Source organism: Ammospiza caudacuta, chromosome 28, assembly GCF_027887145.1.
Source record: "Ammospiza caudacuta isolate bAmmCau1 chromosome 28, bAmmCau1.pri, whole genome shotgun sequence".
In the NCBI taxonomy this organism is placed as follows: Eukaryota; Metazoa; Chordata; class Aves; order Passeriformes; family Passerellidae; genus Ammospiza; species Ammospiza caudacuta.
The window spans coordinates 3,473,650-3,500,437 of NC_080620.1; the positions used below are offsets into that span (position 1 = coordinate 3,473,650).

General features: G+C 49.2%; 3 protein-coding genes across 7 annotated transcripts in view; 1 reads left to right on the plus strand and 2 right to left on the minus strand.

Moving 5' to 3' along the window:
- Positions 1-1,705: 1,705 nt before the first annotated feature.
- On the minus strand, positions 1,706-4,335 carry MICOS13 (mitochondrial contact site and cristae organizing system subunit 13). Its single transcript, XM_058821178.1, has 4 exons — positions 4,286-4,335; positions 3,116-3,272; positions 2,339-2,390; positions 1,706-1,898 (listed from the first exon to the last, which is right to left on the minus strand). The coding sequence occupies exons 1-4, from the start codon at positions 4,312-4,314 to the stop codon at positions 1,801-1,803; spliced, it is 336 nt and encodes a 111-aa protein (XP_058677161.1). The 5' UTR covers positions 4,315-4,335; the 3' UTR covers positions 1,706-1,800.
- Positions 4,336-5,579: 1,244 nt separating this feature from the next.
- HSD11B1L (hydroxysteroid 11-beta dehydrogenase 1 like) lies at positions 5,580-10,939 on the plus strand. 2 transcript variants are annotated; one of them, XM_058821168.1, is made up of 7 exons: positions 5,580-5,753; positions 6,426-6,556; positions 7,478-7,589; positions 7,944-8,035; positions 9,230-9,323; positions 10,077-10,242; positions 10,417-10,939. In XM_058821168.1, the coding sequence occupies exons 1-7, from the start codon at positions 5,669-5,671 to the stop codon at positions 10,601-10,603; spliced, it is 867 nt and encodes a 288-aa protein (XP_058677151.1). In that variant the 5' UTR covers positions 5,580-5,668; the 3' UTR covers positions 10,604-10,939. The 2 variants fall into 2 exon arrangements, with proteins under 2 accessions (XP_058677151.1, XP_058677152.1); XM_058821169.1 differs by having other exon boundaries at positions 10,007-10,242; positions 10,417-10,630.
- Positions 10,940-11,230: 291 nt separating this feature from the next.
- The window catches only part of CELF5 (CUGBP Elav-like family member 5), a 41,670-nt gene continuing 26,112 nt past the window's right edge, over positions 11,231-26,788 (minus strand). Inside the window, exons 4-13 of one of the 4 annotated variants that reach the window (XR_009275749.1) lie at positions 24,382-24,510; positions 23,750-23,829; positions 22,346-22,492; positions 16,731-16,875; positions 16,038-16,184; positions 15,770-15,832; positions 15,599-15,682; positions 14,405-14,507; positions 14,145-14,309; positions 11,231-13,292 (exon numbers count right to left, since the gene is read on the minus strand). Coding sequence is in view for 3 of the 4 variants with exons in the window: in XM_058820946.1 (XP_058676929.1) it covers positions 14,182-14,309; positions 14,405-14,548; positions 15,599-15,682; positions 15,770-15,832; positions 16,038-16,184; positions 16,731-16,875; positions 22,346-22,492; positions 23,750-23,829; positions 24,382-24,510 (1,067 nt within the window). In the remaining variant the exon portion in view is untranslated. Of the gene's footprint in view, positions 13,293-14,144; positions 14,310-14,400; positions 14,549-15,598; positions 15,683-15,769; positions 15,833-16,037; positions 16,185-16,730; positions 16,876-22,345; positions 22,493-23,749; positions 23,830-24,381; positions 24,511-26,788 lie in introns of those variants that run through there. The other 3 variants (XM_058820946.1, XM_058820948.1, XM_058820949.1) reach the window with 3 other exon arrangements.

The following is a 26,788-nucleotide window of genomic DNA, read 5'->3' on the forward strand; positions in this document are numbered from 1 at the left end:
TTGATGCCCTGCCACTGCAAAATTGCCACAGGAGCTTGTAGGGCAAGGAGTGAAGAATTCTTTTCATCTGGTGTCATGTGCAATATAATGTCTGAAAAAGGAGTTAAATTCTGTGATAGCAGCACAGTTTCTGTCAGAGACAGCCCAGAGGTGTTTTTATTTAACTTCTGATAGATCAGGGTAATCCAAAACTCCACCAGTCTTATAATTTCACCTAGCAGTCCATAATTTTCTTAGAAGCAGCCACTGGCTGTGCTTTGGCATAATTTTGTGTTAAGGAACTGACATAATCAAGATTGGTGCAAATGATCTCTTGCTTTATCATATCCATGTTTGTCTTTATGCAGACATCTCTGGAGCAACATGACCTTAGCCTTACCCTAAAATGGCTTTTATGACCCAAGAAGAAAAAAACTGCTGTTACTTTCATTTGTAGGGTCACTGGGGTTTTTCCATCTTTAGAGAAGGGGTTTTTTATGAGTTGCATGAAGATTTTTTTTCATTCATCAATGGAAAAAGCACGATGATAAAGCTGTGGAGAGCAATCATCAAAGGGCATAGAAGTGGTACAGAAGATCCTGAAAAGCATGGAGAACTCAAGTTCTGAGCATAGAGGAAGTGCAGTATTCTGTTTGTACATGCTTTGCTCCAAGTGGTTCCATTTGGTTTGTAGCAAAGCCAGAGAGAGGAAGACTCTCCAGATGAATGTCAGGATTTCCTTAGAGAAGGGGGAACAGACCTGGAACCAAAGCTGTGCTGCTTCAGGAGCAGTGGACATTGCAAATTTAGAGAAGAAATGGGGCATTGATAGAGGTTATCTGGGTTCTGGGGTGCTGTGAAGCATCTGGCACCTGCAGGACACAACTCCAGGGTTTACTGAGCTTGAGGCATCTGCACCATCAGGTTTAAGAGCTGCTGATGGACCCATCCTTCAGGAATTAAACACTTTTTAAAGCCATTTGCATCTCAGCCAAATCCTCTGAAATCTCTGGGCAGCTGGCTTCATCATTTATCTATTTGTTAAAAAAGGAAACAAAACTGCAAATCCTTCTTCATTCTCATGTTCTATATTTGCTTCCTGATTTGAGTAAGGACTCATCCTACTGTTCCCTGTTCTGCAGCTGTGTTTTGGCACATTCTAAATTACAACAATCCTATCAAAGAGGGTTAAAAACACAGAAACAATTTGTAACTTTATTTTACAAGTGGTGTTCTCCTTATATTTGCCTGTGAAAAGTGACAGGAGCACCTAAATACATTCCACCTTTTGCACCTACTTTATATTGCAGGAAAAAGCAAAACCTGTGACTGAAAAGTGACCTTGTGAAAGTTTTCATGCACATTAAAATGAAAATGTGCAGTCTGCCAACTGGGCCATGGTGCAAGCTAACAAAAGGTTTCATGCAGATAAACTTTGCTCAGTTATGTATCATCCTCCTAGGCCACCTTTTACAGCATCTTTTACTGTTACCTTGGATTTTTAAATTTTTTTTGAACTCTTGTTGGCTTGGTTTGAATTAGATTGCATTTATTTTCAAGATTAATTCAGCTTCAGAATAATTATTTTATTTCCAAGCTTTAGAACAGAAGCTGTTCTCAGCACTTCACCACAACTATCTGTGATTCCTGGAGCCTTGGATCAGTGCTAAGACAAAGCAGGCTAAAAATTCCACTCTGCAGGCTAAAACCAACCCAAATACAAATAAAAGTTCCACCAAAGTCTTTTATTGTAGCCCTTACACGGCTGAGCTGCCCTCCAGAGGTGGAGATGGAGAGAATCCTGAGCTCTGGAGAACGTGTTCATTTCATGAGATCCTTCACATATTTCCAGCCTTCCACTGTGTACTCACAGGCCCTGCTGGGAGCTGCAGACAAGGCACCCATGACTGTGTGCACCCCTGCAAGCAAAGCAGAAAAATTACCCCAAAATCATCATCCAAGCCAAATTTCCCAATTTCAAACAGATCTCTTTAAGCCCTGAGCGTTTGTGACACAGAAATTCCAACCTCAGCGTCTGTCATGAGCTAAGACAATTACAGGACTGAGCTCAGCTCTTTGTTTAATTCCTGTTTTATTTCTGGCCTTGCTACAGACTCCATGGGTGATGCTGGACATGTCACAGTTATTTGTGGATTGTGTTTCCCCACAATTACAGGAAGATTCTTTCCTGCACCATAAAACCTATATATTACTAGGTATTTATAACCTAGTATAGGTATTAATTACTTGGTATTTATAGGCTTGCCCTTCAAACAAAAATGTCTAAAATTCTAATAACAATGGGAATGCTCATCCCTTCTGAAAAACTGAGCCCAGACTCAGTTACTGAGTATTTTACCTTTATTCCAGGAAGCAGAGAGGGAAAAGTCAATTTTTGGAGTGGCTGGGAGCTAGAAAGAAAGAGAGAGAACAAAATATCAGCACTTGAGTGGTTTCACTGGGAATTCACATCACCTTGGCAAAGCCTCTTTACCTCAGATCTCAAAAATACTTAGGTGCCATAAGCCTCAAAATGGACCAGACATGATGTTTAAAGTCTGGGTTTTGCTTTTTCCTGCAATTTAAAGTAGGTGCAAAAAGTAAAACATATTATTTAGGTGCTCCTGAAAAAGCATCTCAATGGCTGTCTCTGTTAGTTTGTAATATGAAAAATTTTCACAAACTTTAAGCAAAGGTTTATTTTCTGAGGATTTTTAAAACTAAGAACCACTCACAGAGGAGGGGCCTCTTCAAGCAATTTAAGTTCAACTTGAACTGTTAGCAGTGTGAAAAATTGGGAGGATAATATTTTCATTGTTTTTCTTAAAAACAAGTAGGATCCTTCAGAAGAAAACTACACAGTGAATTATCTCCCAGAGCATGTTTGCAGTCCCCCCTTGACCCTCTGCTTACCCCTCTCCTTTGAAATAACATCTGTGAGCACTATCTCTGCCCCAAATTTAGCATTTTATTCGCCTTCCATTTCAATCCTCTTCAAAATATTTGCCATGTGAAACCCAGTTTTAGCAGTAAAACTCCTGCCAGCCTCACTGGAATCAGAATATCAGCCCCATATTTTCTCCCCCTGATTCAGAGAAGGTGTTTGTGCTGCAGGGATCACCTGAGCAGCCCTCACCTCCCAGCCCAGGTAATCTGTCCACTCTTGGATAGCTGGAGGCAGCGTTTCTTGAGCTTTTTTCAGGGCTTCAGCACCTTCTATGCCACTGCCCAGCAGCCCCTGGTCGTATGCCACGTACACAGCAGCTCCAGCCAGGCCTCCTTTGACCAGAAACCTGAAAGAATTGAAAGCACAACAGTTCAGTTCTTGTTCTGACCATCAGTGCATCTCTCTCAGTGGTTGGGACTGCCTCATGTGTTACTGTAAGTAAAAATCAGCAGAAAAACACCTTCCTATGTTCCTTGCCTCCCCAGGACAACTATTCCCTGTCAGCCCCTTGAAACTACTTCTGATTCACATTTTATCAGTGATGGTTTTCAATTTAAAAATGAGAAAGCGTCAAGTTCCTCAAGAGCATGTGCCACTTTTTAAAGCCTGAGAATCCCTGGCACATTCCTCTGCTAAAAGCAACTCAAGGATTCTGCAGTGAGCAAGCCATCTATGTTAATTCTTCCTGATAAATCTGATATTTATCTAATAAATCTGACAGACACCAATATCTTGTTAAGCTCATTACAGCCCAGTCAACACCTGGCCACGGCTTTTAACGTTTCCCTGCACGATGTGCAGTCACCAGTTTTACAGCTGTGATGACAACCTACAAAAGGGAAGATGGGAAGAGAATATTTGGCATTTATTGGCATTTCTATTATAAATAAGAGATGGAAGTGACTGATTTTCCCAGATTCACAGAGAGATGTTTTCCCTTTAAGAAAACAGCAAAAGCTGTACAAGGGGACAACCGAAAACTTGGCAGACAGCGGTACTGCAGTAGTAGGATGTAGGACAGATACAAGAGAGCTGAGAAGAGAGAACCAATTTTTAAAGTCGTGTATTCACATGCTCCGAGCTACTCCCGGCTTTGTTACGTGTCCGTGCCCGCAGAGAGCGGCGGGGCCCTCCCGGCCGGTGCAGACACGCTCGGGGAGCCGCGGGGGCAGGCGAGGCCAAGGGCGCGGAGCGAGGCGAGCAGAGCCGCGGGACGGGGAGGCCGCGGGCCTGGGGACGGGCCGGGGATAGCCCGGGCACTGAGCACTGAGGGGCGGGCAAGGAGTACCGGGGGTAAGCGCCGTGCGGAGGGTGCGGGAGGGCCGGGCCGGGAGGGCGGGCAGGGCCTGCGGGACTCACTTGGCAGCGGGCAGCAGCCGGGCGGCCATGGCGGCGGCGGGGCCGGAACCGTCACGTGCGCGCGAGGCCCCGCCCGCGCCGCCGGCGTGAGGGGCGTGAGGGACGGGAGGGGGCCGGGCAGGGCGTGAGGGGCTCGAGAGAGACGGGCAGGGTAGAACAGAACGGAGCAGAGCAGGGCCGGGCAGGGCGTGAGGGGCTCGAGAGGGACGGGCAGGGTAGAACAGAACGGAGCAGAGCCGGGCAGGGCGTGAGGGGCTCGAGAGGGACGGGCAGGGTAGAACAGAACGGAGCAGAGCAGGGCCGGGCAGGGCGTGAGGGGCTCGAGAGAGACGGGCAGGGTAGAACAGAACGGAGCAGGGCCGGGCAGGGCGTGAGGGGCGTGAGGGGGCCAGGCAGGGCTTGAAGGGGACGGCGGAGCTGAGGGCGTGAGGGGGCCGGGCCGGGCCGGGCAGGGCAGGGCTGGAGGGCATGAGGGGCGTGACAAGGACGGACAGGGCTGAGGGAGTGAGGGGTGTTGAGGGGGCCGGGCAGGGCAGGGCAGGGCTGGGCTTGGATGGGCTTGGGGGGCGTGACAGGGACGGACAGGGCTGAAGACGTGAGGGGCGTGAGAGGGACGGCAGGGCCGAGCCGAGCCGAATCGAGGGTGTGAGGGGGCCGGGCAGAGCTGAAGAGGCTGGGCAGGACTTGAGGGGCGTGAGGGGGCCGGGCAGGGTTGAAGGAGCCGGGCAGGGCTGAAGCTGTGAGGGTGCCGGGCAGGACTTGAGGGCGTGAGGAGCGTGAGGGGCCGGGCAGGGTCGAGGATGTGAAGGGGCCAGGCTGGGCAGGGCTGAGCCGAGCCGAGCCGAGCTGAGTGAGGGGCCAGGCAAGGCTGAAGGGGCTGGGCAGGTCTTGAGGGACGTGAGGGGGCCGAACGCGGCTCCTGCGCCTTTGTGGCGCTGTCCCCGCCGCTCTGTGTTTTGTCGCGCTGTGTCGCAGCGTGGTGGCGGAGCAGCTCATCCCGCTGCTCTTCTCATCCAGACACGGCTCCGTCCTGTGGGCTCTGCCGCCGCCTCCCTCCCGAGATCCCGCTGCTTTGGGGTCACTGCTGCCAGCTGTCGTTAGTCTTTAATGAATTAAGAGCTCTCTAAGATTAGACACGAGGGTTTTTTTCCTCCTGTGGGCTCTGAGTGCAGAGGGCTGTGGGAATGGCCAGTGAAAAGTCCTTTTTATTCTTGACCAAGGTGGCTGTGGCTCTCAGGGGAAAGACCCTTCAGGTGGGCTTTCGGTTCTACAAAAGCCTCTCCCAGGCTGGCTCCAGGCATCAGAGGAAGGAGAACACGGTGCTATTTTGGTTGAAGTGCTCAGCTTCAAGACTTCACTTTGTTCCTCACAGCTTGGAGGGATATGAAGCCAATTGGAAAAGTGCTTTGTGCTACAGGAGTTGTAGCTGGGCTCATAGCTTTCTTCTGGAAAGACGACTTTAACCCAGGTAGGCTCGCCAGGGGGATGATTTCAAGCTGAAATGTAAGTCACACAAGGGAAGAGGTTGAGTTTCCAAATTTGGACTGATGGTCTCATTCCTGCCCATAGTCTTACTAGAGTTGGTGGCCCCAAAGCAATGTTTCATTCCCAGAAACAAAGAGAAACTTGAAACAAAGAGAAAGATGAAATTATCTAAGAGCAGGGATGCTGCTGTCTCTGTGGGAGAAAAAATGGCACTTTGTTACTGCCTTGCTCTTTTTATGTTTTGGTTGTAAATTCCTTGGTTCAAATTCAAGAACCATCTCTAGAGGTGTGCAGTGCCTGGCACAAGGGGGCTGATGTGCCTCAAGACTGATGGCAAAAAAATGATTTGCAGAAGGCACATAGCCTGGTTCTGGTTTCTGTATAGCTTCTCAGAAGGCGAAAAACAACTTCAGGAACTTGGCTCTTGAAAGATTTTGGTCTAGCAACCAAAATCTAGACCCTGTGACACAGCTAGCTGGCATTCATCATGTCATTGCATCACCAGTCCTGCCTCTTCTAGTTCTGGAGAAGCACCAAGAATTTTGAGCACTCAGGTGCATCTTTCTTATTTAAAGCTCTGCCAGTAGTTAAGGGCAGCTCTTCTGCTGCTTTCTTCACTTATTTCTGTATCTTTTCTTCTCTTTCCCATAAAAAGAGAGCCTGTCTGGTGCCCGTGTTCTCGTGACTGGAGCCAGTGCTGGGATTGGAGAGCAGATAGCATATCACTATGCCAGATTTGGTGCTGAGATTGTGTTGACTGCCAGGAGGGAAGCTGTGCTGCAGAAGGTAAGAACCTCATCCTTGTATGGGGGAACACATGAGAGATTCAGGCTTTTACCAAACCAACAAAAAAATGAGTTGTCAGCACGATAGATTTTCCTTCAGAACTGTCAAGCATGAACCCAGAAGAGAAGAAGATGCAAAAACAATGCCTGAGCTTTAACTGCCTGAATATTTATTTATATGAAGGGATGCTGTGAAGCTGCATCAGGGAAAGTTCAGGCTGGACATTAGGAAAATGTCCAAAAAATATTGTGCAACTTTTCAGAGTCCAAATTGTTCTATTTGTAGCTGTTTTGTTAAAAACTCAAGACTTTTTGTAGGTTAAATGCTTTTTGACCAAGTCCAACGGATGAGACTTCTTCATCTTTATGAAATGGGGCAATATTTAGAAAGGGGAACTCTTTAATTGTGGGGATTTGTGACTTCCAAGGAAAGTTCTTCACTGTGAAATGGTGCCAAAGGTGAGCTGGGGACAGTGAGCATAATAATAGTTCCTAGTGACTGGAAGGCATTATTTCAAAACTGCATATCATTGTCAGGCACATTCACACACTCAACATAGCAAAGGAACTATGAAAGATGAATTCTTTTTCAGTTATTCTGGAAAAAAAGAGAAGAATTTAATGTAAATCCTTGTTCCAGAAGATTTCTCCTGAAGAAGATTGGGGTTTTTTCCAGTGAATCTTGATCCTGTCCCAGGTAGATTGTTTAAGCAGACAGTAAAATAGAGGTGTCTCTTTGCAGGATGCAGATTCAAAGTCTGGATGCAGAATGAGCTCTCCATGGCCCAAAAAACAATAAACTTTAAAATAAAGTGTGTCTCTGTCCAGAACTGACTCTCACTGACTGTAGTTTGTGCTTTAAGATGCCCTTTCCCCCAGTCTTTTTTCACATATTAATCTTTGGGGTGTGTTCTTTTTCAAGGTGATGGAGAAATGCCTGACACTCGGAGCAAAGAAAATATTTTACATCCCTGCAGATATGTCTTCCCCTTCAGAGCCTGAAAGGGTGGTGCAGTTTGCTGTCCAAAAGCTGGGTAAGCATCCTGAGCATCTCTGGCTTTCAGGGGTGTGCACAGTTCTCATTCTAGAAGGAGCTTCCTGCTTCAGTTCCCTGAACTGAGAAAGGTGTTAAGGACATAGATGTACCACCAGAGCTGAGTTCTGCACCTGAATCATGCTGAAACATCATTTCAGGGAGTTACTGTCAAAGTCAAACAGTTTTCCTTTCAGTTCTACCCCTGAGGAGCAGCCAAAGCTGCTCCCAGATGAGCATATTTAACCTGCCTTCATGGTAAAGCACTTCCATCCTTCTGAGGGAGTGTTGGAGCCCTCCTGGCATTGATGCTCAGGGATGGGCTCCTTGTGTCCCTGCTCTTTCTGCTCTCCAGGGGGCCTGGATTACCTGGTGCTGAACCACATCGGCACCAACCGCTTCCAGGAGTGGGCTGGGGATGTGGAGTACACGCGCTGGCTGCTGCAGGTGAGGCTCCCTGGGCCCCTGAGCTTCCTGGGTCCCTTCAACTTCCTGGGTCCCCTCAACTTCCTGGGTCCCCTCAACTTCCCAGCTCCCCTGCAACTTCCCAGCTCCCCTGAGCTTCCCAGCTCCCCTCACCTTCCCAGCTCCCCTGCAACTTCCCAGCTCCCCTCAACATCCCAGCTCCCCCGAGCTTCCCAGCTCCCCTGCAACTTCCCAGCTCCACTGCAACTTCCCAGCTCCCCTGAGCTTCCCAGCTCCCCTGCAACTTCCCAGCTCCCCTCAACATCCCAGCTCCCCTGAGCTTCCCAGCTCCACTGCAACTTCCCAGCTCCCCTCAGCTTCCCAGCTCCCCTCAGCTTCCCAGCTTCCCTCAACTTCCCAGCTTCCCTCAACTTCCCAGCTCCACTGCAACTTCCCAGCTCCCCTCAACTTCCCAGCTCCACTGCAACTTCCCAGCTCCCCTCAGCTTCCCAGCTCCCCTCAGCTTCCCAGCTTCCCTCAACTTCCCAGCTCCCCTCAACTTCCCAGCTCCCCTGTAACTCCCCTGGCTTCTCCTGGGATTTTGGGACTTGTGCTGGTCAGAGTGACCCCAAGATGCATTAGAAAGTCTCTTTTCCCAGCCTGGCAGTCAAAGAAGGAGTCAGAACTCTTCTGGTTTTGTTCTCAAGGTTGTTTATTGATTTTTATCTATAAAATTCTTTCTCTGACCCACCGAGGTCTGTGTGGCAGGTCGGGTTGAGGAGAGTGACAACTTAGGAAGATAGGGAAGACATTAAAATAATTTAAGAGAGCAGTCAAGCTCTGAAGAGATGCTGAATTTTGTGCCTCATAGTCTGAGCTCAGTGAAGAGAAACTTAGAAGGGGAGCAAACTGAGACTGGTGTCTTTGACAGGGATTGCAGAGTAAAGAAAAGCATAAAGAAAAAGCAGGGACAGCCAGTTGTATCTTGTTAGGAAATCTGTATGTTAAAGCCCAGGAGAAACCTTTGCTCTGGATCTTCTTCACTGCTTTTTCTGGAATCTGAAAGACTCATGGATGCAATGTTTGCCCCCATCCTTAGAGATGATTTCTCTCACTTGATGTTTGAAAAGGCAATTCCAAACCACGCTCCTTTCCATTTCTGACCACTCTATTGACTTTCTCGGCTCATGCTTCCAAACCCTCATGCTTCCTCCATGTCTACATTTATCATTCCAGGTGAATTTTTTGAGTTATGTGGCTCTTGCAACAGCAGCTCTTCCCACACTGGAGAAGAACAGAGGTGCTCTGGTGGTTGTTTCTTCCCTCACAGGTTGGTGACTTTACCTGGAGTTAAGTGCTGGCCTTGTGGAAACAATGATTGCCAGTACTGTTCATATTTCTCTGTTGTACAACTCCTAAACATTTTCAAACTGTGCTTTTTATAGCATATAATAATATTATAATAAATAGATAATATATATTATTACTATAGTAGTATATATTTTACTATATATATTACTATATTATATATATTATGTATATTATATATTATATATGTGTATGTATATATATACATATGTATATGTATACATATACTATATTATATATATTACTATATAATATATAATATATTACTATATTATTAAATATATAAAATATATATATTTAATAATATAGTAATATATATGACTATAGTAATATGTATTTTACTATATATAATATATATTACTATATTATATATAATATATATTATTATATATGTATGTATATATATACATATGTATATGTGTATATGTGTGCATATATATAATATATATTACTATATTATATATATTACTATATATATAATATATAATATATATTACTATATTATTATATATTAAAATATATATATTTAATAATATAGTAATATATATGACTATAGTAATATGTATTTTAATATACTTACAGAAAGGGAGACTCACCTGAACAGGAGTTGAGATACAGTATGACAAAGCCTCTATCTTTTCCCAGATTCCTTCTCCATGGATCCTCCTTACACCCATTTTCCTGGAGTTTTCCATTCTCCCTTTTCCCTTTCCAGGGAAAATGCCCACTCCCTTCACCACTTCTTACTCTGCCACCAAGTTTGCCCTGGATGGATTCTTCAGCTCGCTGCGCCACGAGCTCATCATGCAGAGCCGAGATGTGTCAGTCACCCTGTGCATCCTGGGCCTGATTGACACTGAGTCAGCACTGGAGTACACCAGGTGCGTGTTTGTCTGCAGGAACTCATCTCTTCTTGGAAACGTGCAAAAAAACGCACAGCAGCTCTGTCTGAGGGGGTGTGGGGAGAGTGCACCTGCCTGGGCACGCACAGGGGTGTTCACTGTGGAACAGGAGCTGTGGGGTCGGGTGTGTGACCCTGTGCCCGTTACTTGCAGGGGCAAAGTGCTGCTCAGCGCCTCCCCCGCTCCCGAGGCCGCGCTCGCCATCGTCCGGGGCGGAGCCGCTCGGGCGCCCGAGGTTTTCTACCCGCGGTGGCTGCGGCCGCTCTGCTGCCTCTGGGCTCTGTTCCCCAGCAGCGGGAACCAGGTGCTGCGGACTTTCTATAACTACAGCAGCCCCTGAGGGGTGCCCAGGCTCATCCTACAGCCCTGTAATCCCATTCCTGCCATCCCGCTAAGCACTGCTGTCAATCAGGAGCAGGGCAGCAGCGCTGGCAAAATCCCATTTTCCTAACGTGACTCATGGTCTCTCATCCTGCTTCAACCATGGTTCTGCTGCTGCTACCCATCAGTCAGAGATCTCTCCCACTCTGCCTCAGCCTTCCTCCCATCTCCTCCTTCAGCCTCACCTGTGTGCTCTGACTGCATCCAGCCTCTGCTCAGCCCCAGTTTAACCCCTGTGTGTCTGCACAGGATGTCCTGGAATGGCTGCACCTCCTCCTCCACTTCATTTTGGATACCATGAGCCCTCTTGCTTCCTCTAAGTAGAATTTTTATCTCTATTTTAATTAAACAAGTTTTTAATGTCTTGGTGTTATGTGTTGATACTTCCTCTGTGATGAAATATCCTGTGGGCCAAGGGCTGTTTGCTGAGCCCATGTGAACTGTTCAATTAGCCCAGGGGTCTGGCAATGTCTTTAAGTGTAAGCACTACCTAAAAGCAGGTACAACTAACAACATGAAGTAGAGCCCCAGTTACTTAGCAAGTAAAACTTTTATTAAATAAATTTAGGATTTTTTTTGACCAGAGTGAGGAATTTGACATTGACAAAGCTTGTATCGCACCTGTAACATTGTACAGTCACATCAGTAACTGTGATGGAAGAAACTGTAAATGCTTGTTTTAAACCAGCTTGACCTAGGATTCCCAAAGTCCTTTTTTTTTTCCCATTTTGCATTTGTTCATATTTTTTCTTTTTTTTTTTTTTTGTTTTGTTCAAAATTAGACTAAGTTTAAACTTCATGAAATTACTTGTAGCAGAAATAAAGTACATTATACAAATCACATACATAATAGATGTTAAGTATAAAAATGGTATTTACAATAAGTAAACATGGACTATAGAAACACACAGACTCTCACAGCTTCATTCACCTCTCATAAACTCTCAGCATCAGACACAGAAGGGTGGTTGAGGAGATCTGAAGGTACTTAAAGGACTGTGCCACAAACACCTGAACAAAGGGCAAACTGGAGGAGAATGAGAGTTGGCCGAGATTCTCCAAAATCCCCATAGCTCACTTCAGTATCAATTGCACCAACTTTGTCCCACCAACTCTCTTGTCCCTATTTCAATGTGCTCACACACCCTCACACACACACAATGTTTGTGGTACCTTATCAAACTCTGACTATTGGAATCGTTCATTCCTGATCACTCTGGGGTTTGTTGGTCTGTTCTGCCTTGCTTTCCTTTCCTTCCTTTTGCAGAAACTTGAAGAGACTGTTCCAAACTGTTCAAGGGCTGTGCCTTGGCAGGATGACACACTCCCCACTCCCAGGGGATCTTTTTAAATTCCAGTTCTGAACTACATTCTGTGCTTTAGAGTTTGTGTATATAGCGTATAGAGCTGTCCCTACATATATATATGTGTATATATATATATGTATATGCTGCATAATGTAAAATCTGTCTCTTGGAGGGGGTGCTGGGGGGGAAATCCCACAATGGAACCCTCTTTCATCCTGTTTTCCTTGCATCTGCTGGGGAAAGCTGCTGAATTCAGAGGGAGAAAACGTCCTGTGTCACCTGGAATGAGACCTGCCCACCGCCCAGTGCTGGTATCGACACAGGGAGGCAGTGTGCAGCCCTGGGAGCCTCCTCTGCATCTGCTCACTCTCTCATCTCCTCCTGCCTTCATCAGGAAAATGCAGTTGCCATGGAGAGCTGTGCACCACGATCTGTGCCATGTGTGGGGAGGCAGTGCAGCTCCTCTCTGTTAGGGACTGGTTTGCTGTGCTTTCAGCCTGATCACAGCGTGCTCAGGGCAGGGGCTGGCACCACATCCCAGGAGCTTGGTCTGCAGGAGCCCTTGGAAAGGTAAGACAGAGCTCTCCAGATCCTGAACCAGGCTGGTGCTAAGGTGGATGAGTGACTCAAGCTGAGCAGCTGACTGCCCTAATCCTGCAGGAATGTATTTCTCCTTATTCTTGCTCGAGAGATGTGCTCTCCCTCCCTCTCTCTCTCTCTCTCTCTCTCTCTCTCTTTTTCTCTCCCCAACCCACCCCCAGCTCCCTCTCTCCAAAATGTTCAGGCCTATCTGCAGTGCATGCTGAGAAGACACAAAGGCAAACCCCTCAATTTCCAACACCTCTTGCAAGCAGTCACTCTCTGAATGGAAAAGTTTGGTCCTGTGAGCTAGTTTAAAAAAAAAATAGAGACTGTATATATTTATAGTTATCTATGAAAGGGCCAGAAACAGAGCAGGAGGGAGGGAGGGAGGGAAATAAATTTCCACACATCACTGCAGTAACCTAGAGACACACCATGGGTTTGCTTGGTCCATGTTCTCCAGCCACACCCCAAGGAAGAGCTCCGTGTCCCAGGGGCTGCTGGTTTGCTGGTCCCTTTGCTTTGCACCACGTTAGCAGCAAATATGCGAGTCCAGGCGTGGCAAGAATCTTCCTCCTGGGCAGATATTGAGCCTTCTCTTTAATTGCATGTCTTGGAGAGGAGGGGAGGAGGAAGATGGGGTGGGAAAGGTGGGAAGCCGAGGAAGGAAAGGGGTGGTGTCAAAAGAGTCGATAAATTTACTGGCCTCTCTGAAAATCAACCTGAAGCAGAAATTCTTCCTCTGGACTTTCCCTTCACCTGAACAGAAATGGAGGAGGGAGGGAATTGGGAGATTAGGAGGGCATCTGTGCAAACCTCAGGCTCTGAGCTGCTGCTTAAACATGGAGGACTCTGACCCAGATCAGATCAGCCCTCCCCTGCTCCCCATCTGTAGGCTGGCAGGAGTTGGCTCTTGGACAGCAAGCCCTTCAAGGGTCTCACCTTCTCTCTGCTTTTCTGTGATCCCTGTGAAGCATGGGATTGTCTCTTCTCACCCCAGAAAGCACAGTTTGCAGACTAACTACTGGGGTTTAATACCTTTTTAGGCAGTCAAAAGCTTTTTGGGAGCAGTTGGACAGCACAGAAAAGCCTTGCTTAGAGCACAAACAGGGCAATGGAACCATCTGCCTGTCAGGGCACTCACAGGCCTTGATGAGCTTGACCAGCCCCACCAGTGTCTGTCCACAGTGCCCACAGCTCCAGGAGTCTCCACACAGCCCTGTGCCATCACCCTCTGTCTGACACAGTGTGGAAGTGCCAGTGCCACCTGCCCAAGGACCTGTGCTGTCCATGGATCTCATCACCTGGGCTCCAACCCCTGCACTGGCTTCCCACCTCCATGTTTATTATGATAATTACAGACCTGCCTGGCAATCACTGAACTCTGACCCTCCTCACCTTCCTCAGACCTGACCCTGATCTTCCTGGCTTGGCTTTGGGCTTGCCCCACAGCCACAGATTTCCCTGATTGATGATTGTTTTGATGATCGCTGAGCCTGGCCATCATCACCCTGTGCCCCACCAGCTGTCACTGCCTCCACTCCTGGGGCTCCCACCCTGCAGGGAGCAGCTGGAGCCTGGCAGAGCTGTGCCCTGCTGGGGACACTGTACCTGTGCTGCAGAAGTGACTCCTGCTGGCTCCCTGCTGTCAGTAGGGGTGGTTGGCATCCTTGGGCCGTTTTAGCTGCACCTTCAAGCGCTTCATGCCAATCTGGAAGCCATTCATGGCCTGGATTGCAGTCTGTGCACTGGATGGGTTGTCAAAGCTCACAAAACCTGAAGGAAGGACACAGGATGGGTGACAGTAGCACTGTTGGTGCCATGCCCAGTGTGTCACTGTCACTGATCATGCTTTCCCTGCCTGCACTTACCGAAACACTTGCTCTGGTTGGTGGCACGGTCCATGAACACTTTTGAGGAGATGATATTGCCAAAGGGCAGGAACATCTGCATCAGCTCGTTGTCTCCAAACTCCTGGGGGAGATGGTAGATGAAGAGATTGCAGCCTTCAGGACCTGCAGGTATGGGGGTGATGGAGGAGGACAAAACAGAAAGCCCCCAAAGGGCAGGGGAAGAGAAATGGGCTCAACTCACAGCTCAGCACTGGAGGAGAGCCCAAGCACTGCCTCCCTCTGCTCTGACCTCCCCTTGCTTGTCCCTGCCACTGGTCCATCAAGGGATCTGAGGGCTCTCAAAGAGACACTGGGAGACTCTACACAAAATTAGAGTTTCTGGAGAGCAGATTCTCTTTCAAAGCTTGCCCAGCTCCTACACAGGGTGTAGGAACTCACAGGGTGTAGGAACTCTGTGTCTGGGTGCTGTTTTGCTGGAAGGAAATCAGCTGAGGTGAGAGCTCAGAGCTGTCCCAGTCCTTGGAGAGTGGCAGACACTGCTGTGTGACAGCTGCTGCTGCAGCACTGCCTTCAGCCCAGAGGCCACAGCCTTAACTGGAAACCTCCTGGATTGCCACACTCCCAATTTATGGACCTGGTGCTGTCCACTCCTTCACTTGCTGCTCCCTTGCTGACACGTGCTCTACCAACCAGGTGCAGAGAGACAATGCCTTTCTTTGCCTCCAAATTCTATTCAAGCCAGTTTTGAAGTTGAAAATAAATTCAGTAGGCTATGAAGGCTGAAAAGAGAGGAGAGCACACTGCAGAGGCTGAAAAGAGAGGAGAGCACACTGCAGAGGCTGGTTTGACTGGCTGCACTGTGGTTCTGGCACCAGCAAAGAGGGGATGAGTGCTCTGCACAGGGAAGGTTCTCTTTGAGCCTGTCCCTGCTCTTTGCACAGGGAAGGTGCTGATTCCCATCCCCTTTGGCATGGAAGGTGTTCCAGGGCCTCCTGCCCCTCTGCACCTGGCCAGATGTGAGGTCAGGAAACACCCTGTGATCCTTCCCACTCACTGCAGACACGTTGTTGTTTCCATACCCCAGCTCCAGCATTAAATATCAGTGGACAAAAATCAGTGCTGTCTCCTCTCCATTGGCTCTGTTGTGCAGCAGATGAGCTCCACAAATCCCACCCACACCTCTGGCCACCCCATTCCCAGGGTGATCCTCACCTTCTCTCTGCTGCTGCTGCAGGATGGGAGGCTGCTGGGGGATGCTCTGTGCAATGGGGGTGATGGTGGTGGTTGGATACACAGCTGTAGCCCAAGGAGACAGAACAAAGCATTTACCTGAGGATCTGGTCAGCCACACAAAGGGCTGAGGGAGACAAGGAAAGCTGGTACCTGCATACTGCTGAACTCCTGTGAAGGCTGGGTGCAAAGTCTCTGCTACTGAAGGGCTCTGGGCTGCAGAGAAAAACACAATCAGGACAGCAAAGGAATCACTCATGCATTCTGTGTGTTTGTGTTTCTGTGTTAGTGTTGTTTCCCACCCTCACCCCCAAATGAGTCTCAGTGCCTGGCTGGGAAGGAGCTACAAAAATGTGGGGAATGCAGAAAAGAGGAGCTAATTGTAGTTCCTCAGGTGGGTTTTTTTCACTGCTCTCAATACCTGAATATGGCACAAGGCCATTGGTGTAAACTGTTTCCAAGGTTGGATGCCCATTTGGGAATGGTACCACTCCAGTGAATCCATTGGAAATGGGAGCCACCAGGCCTGGCATGGCTGCTGTTCCCAGGAGAGGTGGTGAATGTAGCCCTGCGGAACAAGAAGAGAGGACAGCCCATGAAATCAAGGTCCCACAGAGCCCCTGCTCCCCCCTTCTGCCAAGACTGCTGTGTCTGAAGCCATTAACTCTTGTATTTGGCACATGGAGATGACAGACTGGTGCTGGAGCCTTCACTAAATGAAGAGGCAGCACTGGTGGGAAGAGTGTGAGAAGAACTGAGTGCTGTCAGAGCTTTGGGTGGGGGAACATCTCTGATCTGGGTTTGCTCAGCACCTGGCAGGACATGAGGGCTTGAACCCAACATTGATTATTGCTGTGGGGTGAGGATCATGAACAGCCAAGCACAATGCTGAGAACCCAGGTTTTTACAAAAGCTGCAGCAAGAATGCACAGCCACGGGGCAAGAGGATGTGCTGAACATGTGAGGCTGTCAGAGGATTGCAGGAATTTGTGCAGAGCAGAGGCTGCACTGCTGGAAAGCAGCGAGCTGAAGCAGCTGCTGAGCTGGAGCTGCAGAATTCTCTGCCCTGAGGGGACCCTGCGAGTGCTGGAGTTCCCAGCTGGGGGAGCCTCACCTGACGCTGGTGCGATGGGAGTGGCCGGCAGCCCGTTGAGACTGACGGCGCCGATCTGCTGGATGTGGCACGGCGAGAAGGCGACGCCCGGGCTCAGGTAGCTGCCGTGGGACGTGGAGAGAACCGTGGTCTGCTGCTGCATCAGCTGCAAGGCAGGAGCGGGCAGTCAGGGCCTCCCTGTGCCAGGCCCTGCACAGCTGGGGGAGGCTGGGCACAGCTGCCTGGCTGGCACCTCCCCCGGGTGCTGCCACCTGCCCTGGAGCTTCCCCCAAAGCCACTGCTGGGTGGCAGTGCTGCCTGTGCTCCCTCACTGCCAGGGCTGCTGGGTGGCAGTGCTGCCTGTGCTCCCTCACTGCCAGGGCTGCTGGGTGGCAGGGCTGGCTGTGCTGTCCTGGCACTGCCAGGGCTGCTGGGGTGGCAGTGCTGCCTGTGCTCCCCTGGCACTGCCAGGCCCACGAGGTCCCTGCAGCTCTGTACTCACACAGCTGCTGTCCCTGCCAGCGTGGGACAGTGAGAGCCACCCCTGAGAGCCACCCTGTGCTGCAGGCAGGGCACACAGCCCAGATGCCAGGGTCACAGCTGGGCACCCCCATGCTCACCCTCTCGGAGGGGTTGTGGCTCACTCAGCTGGGCAGGGCAGCAGGACAGGCCCCTGGGGCTCTGAGAGCTCCTGCAGAGGGCAGGGAGCAGCTCAGGGCTGTGCCCCTGGCACCAGCAGCACTTCCCCATTTCCACTGTCACTCTCCCTGTCACTTCTGCCAGGACAGTGGCACATTCAGTAACACAGCTTTGCCTCCAGGAACAGGGCCCAGGTCCCTCTGCTTCTGCCCAGCCTCCATGAGCAGATCCTGCTCTGGCATGGGCAGAGCTCTGTGCCAGGCCCAGTTCTGGTGCCCTGCTTTGCCCTCAGAGCCCAGGAGCCCTGAGCTCAGGCTGTGCCCTGGCACTGCCCTGCACCCTGGGGCCGGGGGACATCAGCTCCTCGTGCCAAGGTAGAGATGCACAGTACAGAAGGAAGGGTGGGAGAAGGGTTAAGAGAAGAAAAAAAATCCTCTGGTCCTATTTGACCATCAGTGGGAGCATAAGATGCCCTCAGAGTGCAGTGGCAAAAATGGCTTAGCTCTGGATGCAGAATTATCCAGCCCTTTATCAGCTCTGTCCTCACACCGAGCAAGAAGAGCAGGGAAGGCCCTCATGGCTCTCAGGAAACCTGAGCTCCTCAGGAGGAGCTGAGGGGTGACACAGGGGGCAAAACCCAAGGAAACACCAAAAAATCTTCCTGACATTGCCACACAAGCACAGAGCTCTCCAGGAACCCACCCTGCCCAGTAAGGCAGCTGGGCCAGGGCTCAGCTGGAGGATCTGGTAACTCTGAGAGGTTTGTGGCCAGCTAAACCTCCCAATCTCCTCACCCAGCAGCTGATCGTGGCTTCAGCACAAAGAGAAGAGGAATTTCATGGCAGGGCTGCCTCTGGAAGCTGGAACAAGCCCAGCCATGGGGTGCAATTGGATGGAGCCCTTTTGGGGATGGGTGGGAGCTCCCAGGCCCATCCCAGCGCAGGGCTCTGGGGCAGGGGCACAGCACAGGGGTCACTCCTGTGCCACTCCAGACAGGACAAACCCTGGTGCCACCTCTGTGTGCACCCCAAACCACCCCTGGCTCCCCTGGACTCGCTCCTGGAGCCCCCAAGCCAGGGCTGCAGTCACACCTGGGCTCCCTGGGGGATTCCTGCTCCTGTCCCTCTCCAGAGTGCAGGAACCACCACATTTCCCACACTGATCTTCTCTTTTCTCACTTCTGTGCCACACTCTGGCTGGACCAAGGCTACAGCAGCACCAAATTGCCACTCTGGAATTGTTCTCATCACTTGCAGAAAATTATCATAATGAACCATAAGAGCAGAAATAAAAGAAGGGAGGGTGTGAACAAATTATGTTTTGTATTTGGAACTAATTGATTTATGATATACAAGAAATATTCAAGCATTATAAGCACTTAGTAAATTGCTCTAGTTTCTTTTTTAAGACTTCAGGCCTCTTTTTTATCGATAATTTTTTTTTTCAGTTCCCAAACATTTCCCTAAGTCCACCTGAACTGACTTGTTGAATAAAATGAACTCATTTGCAGAAGCAAATGATCATTTTTTGGGATCAAAACCTGATTTAAGCACTGAAATAAACTGATTTCAGATGCTTGGCCAGTTGTACTTCCCAGATGAGACTTTTCCATGCAGTTTCAGCTCACGTGCCTTGTTTGACATTTTAAGCACCTTATTTTGCATATTTGCATAGATCTGAATAACTTCAGACTGAACTTAGTGTATGATTATTTCAAGTTTGATTTAGATTTTGAAGAAGAAGGCTAGTAACAAAAATTTAAAACAGAAAACTGAAAACAAAACAAAAACAAACCCAGGCTCCAAATTTCTTCCTAAACCCCTGGGGACCACTTTGGACTGGTAACTCAGCAAACCCTGTGGGGACAGGGAGAGGAAACTGCTGGGGATGAAATTATGGCTACAAGAAATGTTGTGTATGAAATTATGGCTACAAGAACTGTGGTGCTTCAGGTGCACCAGTTCACCCCAGCAGCTCTTGCTCCTGTCAGTGTGGTTCAGCCACATCCAGAATGGTCAGAAGGGTCAGAATCCAGAATTCCAGAATGCTCAAAATCCAGAATGCTCAGAATCCAGAATTCTCATCTGCATCTTCCAGCCCTGGAGGGACCCTGGGTGCAGCATTTCCTCCTCCAAGCCCAGAATGAGGAAGGCATGAAGGATTTTGGGTTTCCCCCTCACCAGAACTCCCAGCTGCCAAGGGCTGCCCATGGCAGAGCATTTTGAGGAGCCATAAGGAGATTCAGCATGGAAATTCCTCTATTTTAGCCCCCACTTTCAGAGATGTCAGGTGGAATTCAAAGGGCTGATTCCCTCTCCCTCTGATGGTGGCATTTTGTGTTCTCTCCTCCAGAAAGGAGACAAAGATGGAGATGGCACAAAAGGAGAAAGAGTCAGTGTGAGGTCAGTGCCTCAGGGAAAAAACAGAACCAAACCCAGTGGAAAGTAAAAGGAAAAGAAGGAAAAAAAATCCCCAAAAAGTGGGAGACAGGCTGAGTCTTGAGTCAAGGGGAAAGCCAAAACAGAGTCACAGAGGGAAGGCCAGTGAAGAATCAGAGAGAAACACAGCAACAGACACAACTGAGGAGAAAGAAGATGCAGACAAGCAAGGAGGCACAGCTTAGACCTTGACTCAGGGCTCCTGAGGATTGAAAGGCTGAGTCTGGAAGCTCTCACTGCTCTTGTTCCTTTCACAGCCTGGAGCTCAAGCTGCTAAAGCAGCTCCTGGCACCAAAACCTCACTGTGTGGTCCCTCCCTGCCCTCACCACCACACCATGCCCACGTCTGGGCCATCTCTGGGACACCAGGATCATCATCTCATGGTGGCCACAACTCTGCCCTCAGCTGCAGCTGGCTCCTGGGCTGGACAGAAAAGGATCCTGGCAAAAGGTGGTGCCTGGTGACAAAGGGCCCTTCAAATAAATAATCTGTGTGGGATCAATTCTTTGTTTGGCTTGAGAATTTCCCCCAAGTTGTAGAGCCTCATATGCATTTCCTTTTTTTCTCATCCATATTCTTGCCACACACTTAGAATGCATTTGGCAATTTCTGGGGGATCTTTGAGGATTGAGCCAACAATTGAGATGCAGCTCCTCCTCTGCCTTGTGAATGAAAGGAAGGCACAGCAAGGAGCTGCTGAAGCCAGAGGTGTCCACATACACAAAACCAGGTTTATTTGCACTCCCCCCTAGGAAATTACTTTCAGTAACAATATCTACTTTTGACTTCTTTGTCAGCACAAGAATTTCTCATTCCTTGAGCAATTTCTGAGCCTTCTCCCATGGGCTTTACCCTTGGCAGCAGAGTGAAAGTGACAGTCACCAAGGAGGCTCAGACAATGCTGCAGCACAGCTGATCTGGGACTTGCTGAGTTTGGGACCTACCTGGAACATCAATGGCCATTGCCACCATCCTCCAGGGCAAGGAGGGTCTCTCACTAAATCCCAGAGCACAGCCAGGCTGCTGAAACACCTCTGGCTCTCTGCTCCCTCTCCAGCACCCTCCAAACTCCCACTGGCCAAGTGAGAGACCCTGGGAGCCAAGGACAGCACTGGGGGAACTCCCAGGGAATTTCAGCAGAGAAATGAACTCCTGAAGCTGGGTCCAGAGCTCTCCTGCTGCTCCAAACCCAGAGAGACACATTTGTGTCACACAGAGGAAGAGTTCCCAGGTTGGTATTGCAGGAACCAATGCTCTGAGCTCTCCTCATAACAAGCCACAAAGGAAATGGGTCATGACTGACCTGTTCCCAACACCTCCAACAACATCAGAGAAATCCCAGGCTCACTTTGAGGAGGCCCCAGCTCTCCCAAGCAGCCTTCCTGCTCTGTGACTCTGTTTTGGCTTTCCCCTTGACTCAAGACTCAGCCTGTCTCCCACTTTTTGGGGATTTTTTCCCTTCCTTTTATTTTCCACTGGGTTTGGTTCTCCTGAGGCACTGACCTCACACCTGACTCTTTCTCCTCTTGTGCCATCCCCATCTTTGCTCTCCCTTCTGGAGGAGAGATCCCAGGGTTCACACCTGTTCCAGACTGCAATGCAAGATGTTTTCCATTACCATCTGTAGGGCAGATTATCTTTGTCAAGTGGGCAGTTTGCCTTATCTCTCTCTGAGTGACCACAATCACACCTCCCTCGGGAGGGGACATTGCTGATAACAGCTACTGAATGTCACTGCATGGCTGATAAGAACTACTGCATCCCATTGGGAGATGAGAGCCCAGAGGGAGGAGCCAAGCATTCCTACCTGGATATAATCTGGAGATTCTGGAACACCAGCCAAGCATTCCTGCCTGGATATAATCTGGAGATTCTGGAACACCAGCCAAGCATTCCTGCCTGGGTATGATCTGAGATTTCAAACATTCCTACCCAGATTTAATCTGGAGATTCTGGAACACCAGCATGGCTTCTCCACTGGATTCCCCAGAGGAACAGCAGCTGCCTCTTCCACTGGGTCTTCAGAGGAAGAATACATCTTTCTCTACAGATCCCCTTTGCTCCAACAGAGCCAGCCCTGACACTGCAGGAGGGCTGCAGCCACAATTCCAATGGGACTGCTGCCAACACCCTGACCCACAGGGTGTCAGGTTGGGTTCTGACTCTGTCAGTGTTGTTCTAGCTTACTGCACTGTTTATTTTATCCTTTTATTTTCCTTTCCCTATTAAAGAACTGTTATTTCCTGGTCCCATATTTTTTACCTGAGAGCCCCTTAATTTAAAATTTACAACAATTCAGAGGGGTGGGCAGGGTTTACATTCTCCATTTCAGGGGAGGCTCCTGCCTTCCTTAGCAGACTCCTATCTTTCCAAACCACGACAAAACCTTTGCTGTTCCCTTGCCCCTCCCTCCATTTCCAGCAGAAAAACAACACAAAAACTCTGCAAGACGAGGCAGCTGAGTGCTGAAAGGAGGCAGTGAGTGCTGAAAGGAGGCAGCCAGCTGCTGGGGAGCTCTCCCAGGGGCTGCAATCCCCCCTTTCCCCGTGGATACTCACAGCCTGCGCATAGGCGCTGTATGGGCTGAACGGCAGGGAGAGAGATGGAGTGAGAATGCCCAGCTGCCCCACCATTTGCTGCATACGGCGCAGGGTCCTCTCCTTATCTGTGTCAGCAAACTTCACCACTAGACTGGAGGAGGCACCCTAGGCACAGAGAGAGGAGACAGAGGAGGCAGGAGAGAAGGAAGAGGCGTGGGACAGCCAGAGCAGTCAGGCAAGGGAGGACGGGGCAGGACAGGCAGCAGAAAGGAGTGGGAAGAGGAGCAGAAGAGCAAATATTGGTGTGGAAGTGCTGGGGAGCTGGCTGGAACCGGGGCTGTGCCTTTCCCCCATCTGTCTGTCCATCCAACCCTTCCCTCTCACACCCTGAGCCTCACACAGCTGCCTAAGGATGCACAAATCCCTGGCTGTGCTCACCAGGTGATGCTGCAGCCAGGAACACCCAGGGCATCGATGGCCACAAGCACCACCATGAGCTTGGCTGGACAGGCAAAGCAGCTCTTGGCAGCTGGGAATTCCCTGGCTGCCGCTGTCCTGTCCATCAGGTGCCCCAAATTCAGGTTGGTGTCGCCAGAGCAGCTCCTGGGAATTCCCTGGCTGCAGCAGGACACTGTACTGTCCATAAGATGCCCCAAATTCAGGTTGGACATTGCCAGAGCAGCTCCTGGGAATTCCCTGGCTGCAGCAGGACACTGTCCTGTCCATCAGGTACCCCAAATTGAGGTTGGTGCAGCCAGAGCAGCTCCTGGGAATTCCCTGGCTGCAGCAATGCACTGTCCTGTCCCTGAGGTGCCCCAAATTCAGGTTGGACATTGCCAGGGCAGTTCCTGGCAGCTGGGAATTCCCTGGCTGCACTGTCCTGTCCCTGAGGTGCCCCAAACTCAGTTTGGAGGTTGCCAGAGATGAGGCCACAGCTGCAGCCCCACTTGCACAGCTCCAGCCACACAACCCCACACAGGCACAAAGGGTTCCCACCCACACCCAGCCCACCCCAGGGGTCTCCTCTGCTGCCTGAATCAGAGCAGCCAAGGAGAGCTCACACACTGAAGCCCTGAGCACCCATGTTGGCTGAACTGTCAGCTGTCACCCTGCTCAGTTTTGAACAGGTGGCTGCTTCTAAGACAAAATCATGGCCTGATTTTTGGCTCTCTTTTTATTCAGCTTTTACAGCTGTGAGTGCTGTCCCTCCCAGTGTGGAGGAACACAGGCACAAAGAGCAGCCCAGGGGACAGGATGGTCACTGAGAGAGCACACACACACACACATACACACACAGAGCTCCCAGCCACACTAAACACTGCTGCTGAACCTGTTGGGGTTTTTTGGAGAGTGTGGGGAGGTGCCTGGAACAGGGAAATGACAAGGATGAGGAAGAGGAAGGTCCCCTGGCCTTATACTCACGGGCATTGTCTGGCTGCCATGGAGGGCGTGGATTGCTGCCTGAGCCTCTGTGTGAGATGAGAACTTTACAAAAGCACAGCCTGGAAAGGGACAGAAAGAGCACAGGAGATTGCAGTGACAGGAGTGCTGTGAAAGTGGCATCACTCAAGAGACAGTGTATGTATCTCAGGTAAGGCAAAGGAAAGCCACCCCAAGGAAGCAGGGAACAAAAAGGATGCCTCATCCCAAGTCCTCTAGCCTGGAAAAAAGAGGAAGGGTCTCAAATTATTACTTCAATGATATATTCTGCAGATGATGACACCATCTCCACCCTTGCCCCTGATCACCTCTTCCCCAAATTCTCTGTGGACTGAGTACAAACACTTCAACCTGCAGCCCCAGCTGGACAGGACAGGCTCAGAACAGAGCAGTGACAGCTCAGCTACTCATCCTGCTCTGCCTCCCTCCTGCTCCCTCAGGCTCTGCCCACCTTCCCCAACCCCTCCTGGCAGCACAGGGATCCTGCCTGCTCCCTATTCCTGCCTGGTTTATGGGTTCCCCTAAATCCAGGGTGCCCCAGGGGGGAGCTGAGGCTGGTGAGCAGCACCCAGGGCAGGGACAAAGGGCAGGACACACAGAGGGTGGGTTCACACCTTTGCTGTTCCCATCAGGTCCACGGAGCACCGTGCATTCATCAATGACCCCAAACGGTTCAAAGAGCCGGAGCACGTCATCCTCAGACTGCTGCTTATTTAACATGCCCACAAAGAGCTTCCTGTCCCCTAGGGGCAAACACAGAAACATCAACCTGCTATGAGGCTTGCAGTCCAGGGCAGGAGGAGAGGAACACTTGTGCACAGAACAGCCTGCTGTTAGAAACATGCCTGCCATGGAAATGGTTTGCTGTTGGCTGAAATGCTTCTGGGGTGAAAATGCAGGGTTTGCCCAAGCTCCTCGCACCTTCAAGGGTTTGTGTGGCTTCCCCTGTCCTACCCTCCCCAATGAAAAACAAAGGATTAATCATTTCATTCATTAGCTTTTTCCTTTGAATAATCCAAAAGAAATGATAGTAAGAAAATCTGTCTGGGCAATCCCATTTCCATTGATCAGCAGGTGAAGTCCAACAGGTGCCTTAGGTAACACACCACGATCTTTTACTTCTGTTTCCTTTTCCTTCTCTCCAAGCCACCATTTCCTTGGCTGCCATGTAACCAAGCACCCTGATTTCCATCTGCCCTTCCCCACTCCAGCCTAACCAGCTGCCTCCCAAAGCCTGGGATAAATTCTGGCATAAACCTGGGTCCCAATCTGCCTCACTGTGGGATCATCCAAATCCTACAGATCAGCTCCATGGTCCCTGCTCCCCTCTCTCCCTGTGTACCCATGTCACACTGGCAGGGAGATGGAAGAGCGACCAAATCCAGGACTTTGAGCTCAGCCTCCTCCTGGGCTCCTCCTCAAAGAGAGAGTGAGGATTATGGTTTGTTGGGATGGGTAAGTGTGGAGGCAAAGAAGGTGCAGAGAGCTTTCTCGCACTCCTTCCCCACCTCAGCACCCACAGGAGCCCATCCCATGCCTGGCGCTGCCCAGCCAAGCACAAACACAACCACAGCAGTGTTTGGAGCAGCATCCTCCCCAGCCTGATGTGAACAGCAGTAAAACAGCACAAAACTGAAAAATCCCAGCCCAAACTCCATCCCAGGCTCAGTTTTAGCCAGCAAACAGAGCTAACCCTCCCCCAGTGGCCCAGATGTGGGTGGGGAGACAGGACCCACAGGAGGGGCCGTGTCAGGAGCTGCAGTGCCAGAGGATTCCTTATTGCTAGCGACAGGATCAGAGGGGCTGGTGCCACACACAGCAATGCAATGTGACAGGGGCAATAGCAAGGGAGCTGCTCTCTGCCTCAGAGTGCACTGACCTGAAAAACAACAGGTCTGGGAGCTACAGCAGCACTGCAGCTCCAGGGGGGTGCTGGGGAGGGATGCCAGGCAAGGATGGCACATGACACATCCACACAGCCCCTGTGTGACCGTGCTCACTGGGGTCTGAGGATGAGGGAGGAGCTGAGGATCTGACTCCATGGTTCAGAAGGCTTGATTTCTTATTTTATTATATACATTATATATTTATTTTATATATTAATTATATATGTTATGTTATAATATATACTATATATAAAATATAGTATATATATATGTTATAATATATACTATATATAAAATTATACATATATAGGATTATAGTTATTATTTCATTATATATATTATATACTATTATATACTATACTATACTATTATATGCTATTATATTATATACTATACTGTACTATTATATAATATTAATTATATTATATACTATTCTATTATATACTATTATATACTATACTATACTATTATATTAGGGGTTTATATATTATATATTATGGTTTTATATACAATATATATATAATATATTATATATAATATATTATATATAATATATTATAATATATAATATATAATATATAATATATAATATATAATATAATATATATAATATATATTATATATTATATATTATATATTATGTCTATACTAAAGAATAGAAGAAAGGATTTCATCAGAAGGCTGGCTAAGCTAAGAATAGAAAAAAAAGGAATGAATAACAAAAGCTTGTGTCTCAGAGAGTCCAAGCCAGCTGACTGTGATTGGCCATTAATTAGAAACAACCACATGAGACCAATCACAGATGCACCTGTTGCATTCCACAGCAGCAGATAATCAATGTTTATCTTTTGTTCCTGAGGCCTCTCAGCTTCTCAAGAGGAAAAATCCTAAGGAAAGGATTTTCCATAAAATATATCTGTGACACCCCTGCCCTGCTCCCCTTGGCCCAGGGGATTGTCCCACCCAGGTAAGGAAGGGAGGAACCTTCCCTGCTGCTCACCAGGTACAGACACACTCAGCACACACCTACCAGTGCCATGGATCCTTCACAGAAAAGCAGCATTAATGGCACTCACACAGCCCTGCTGGAACACACTTGGACACCCCAAACCCCGGGGATGCCTTCCAGAAGGAA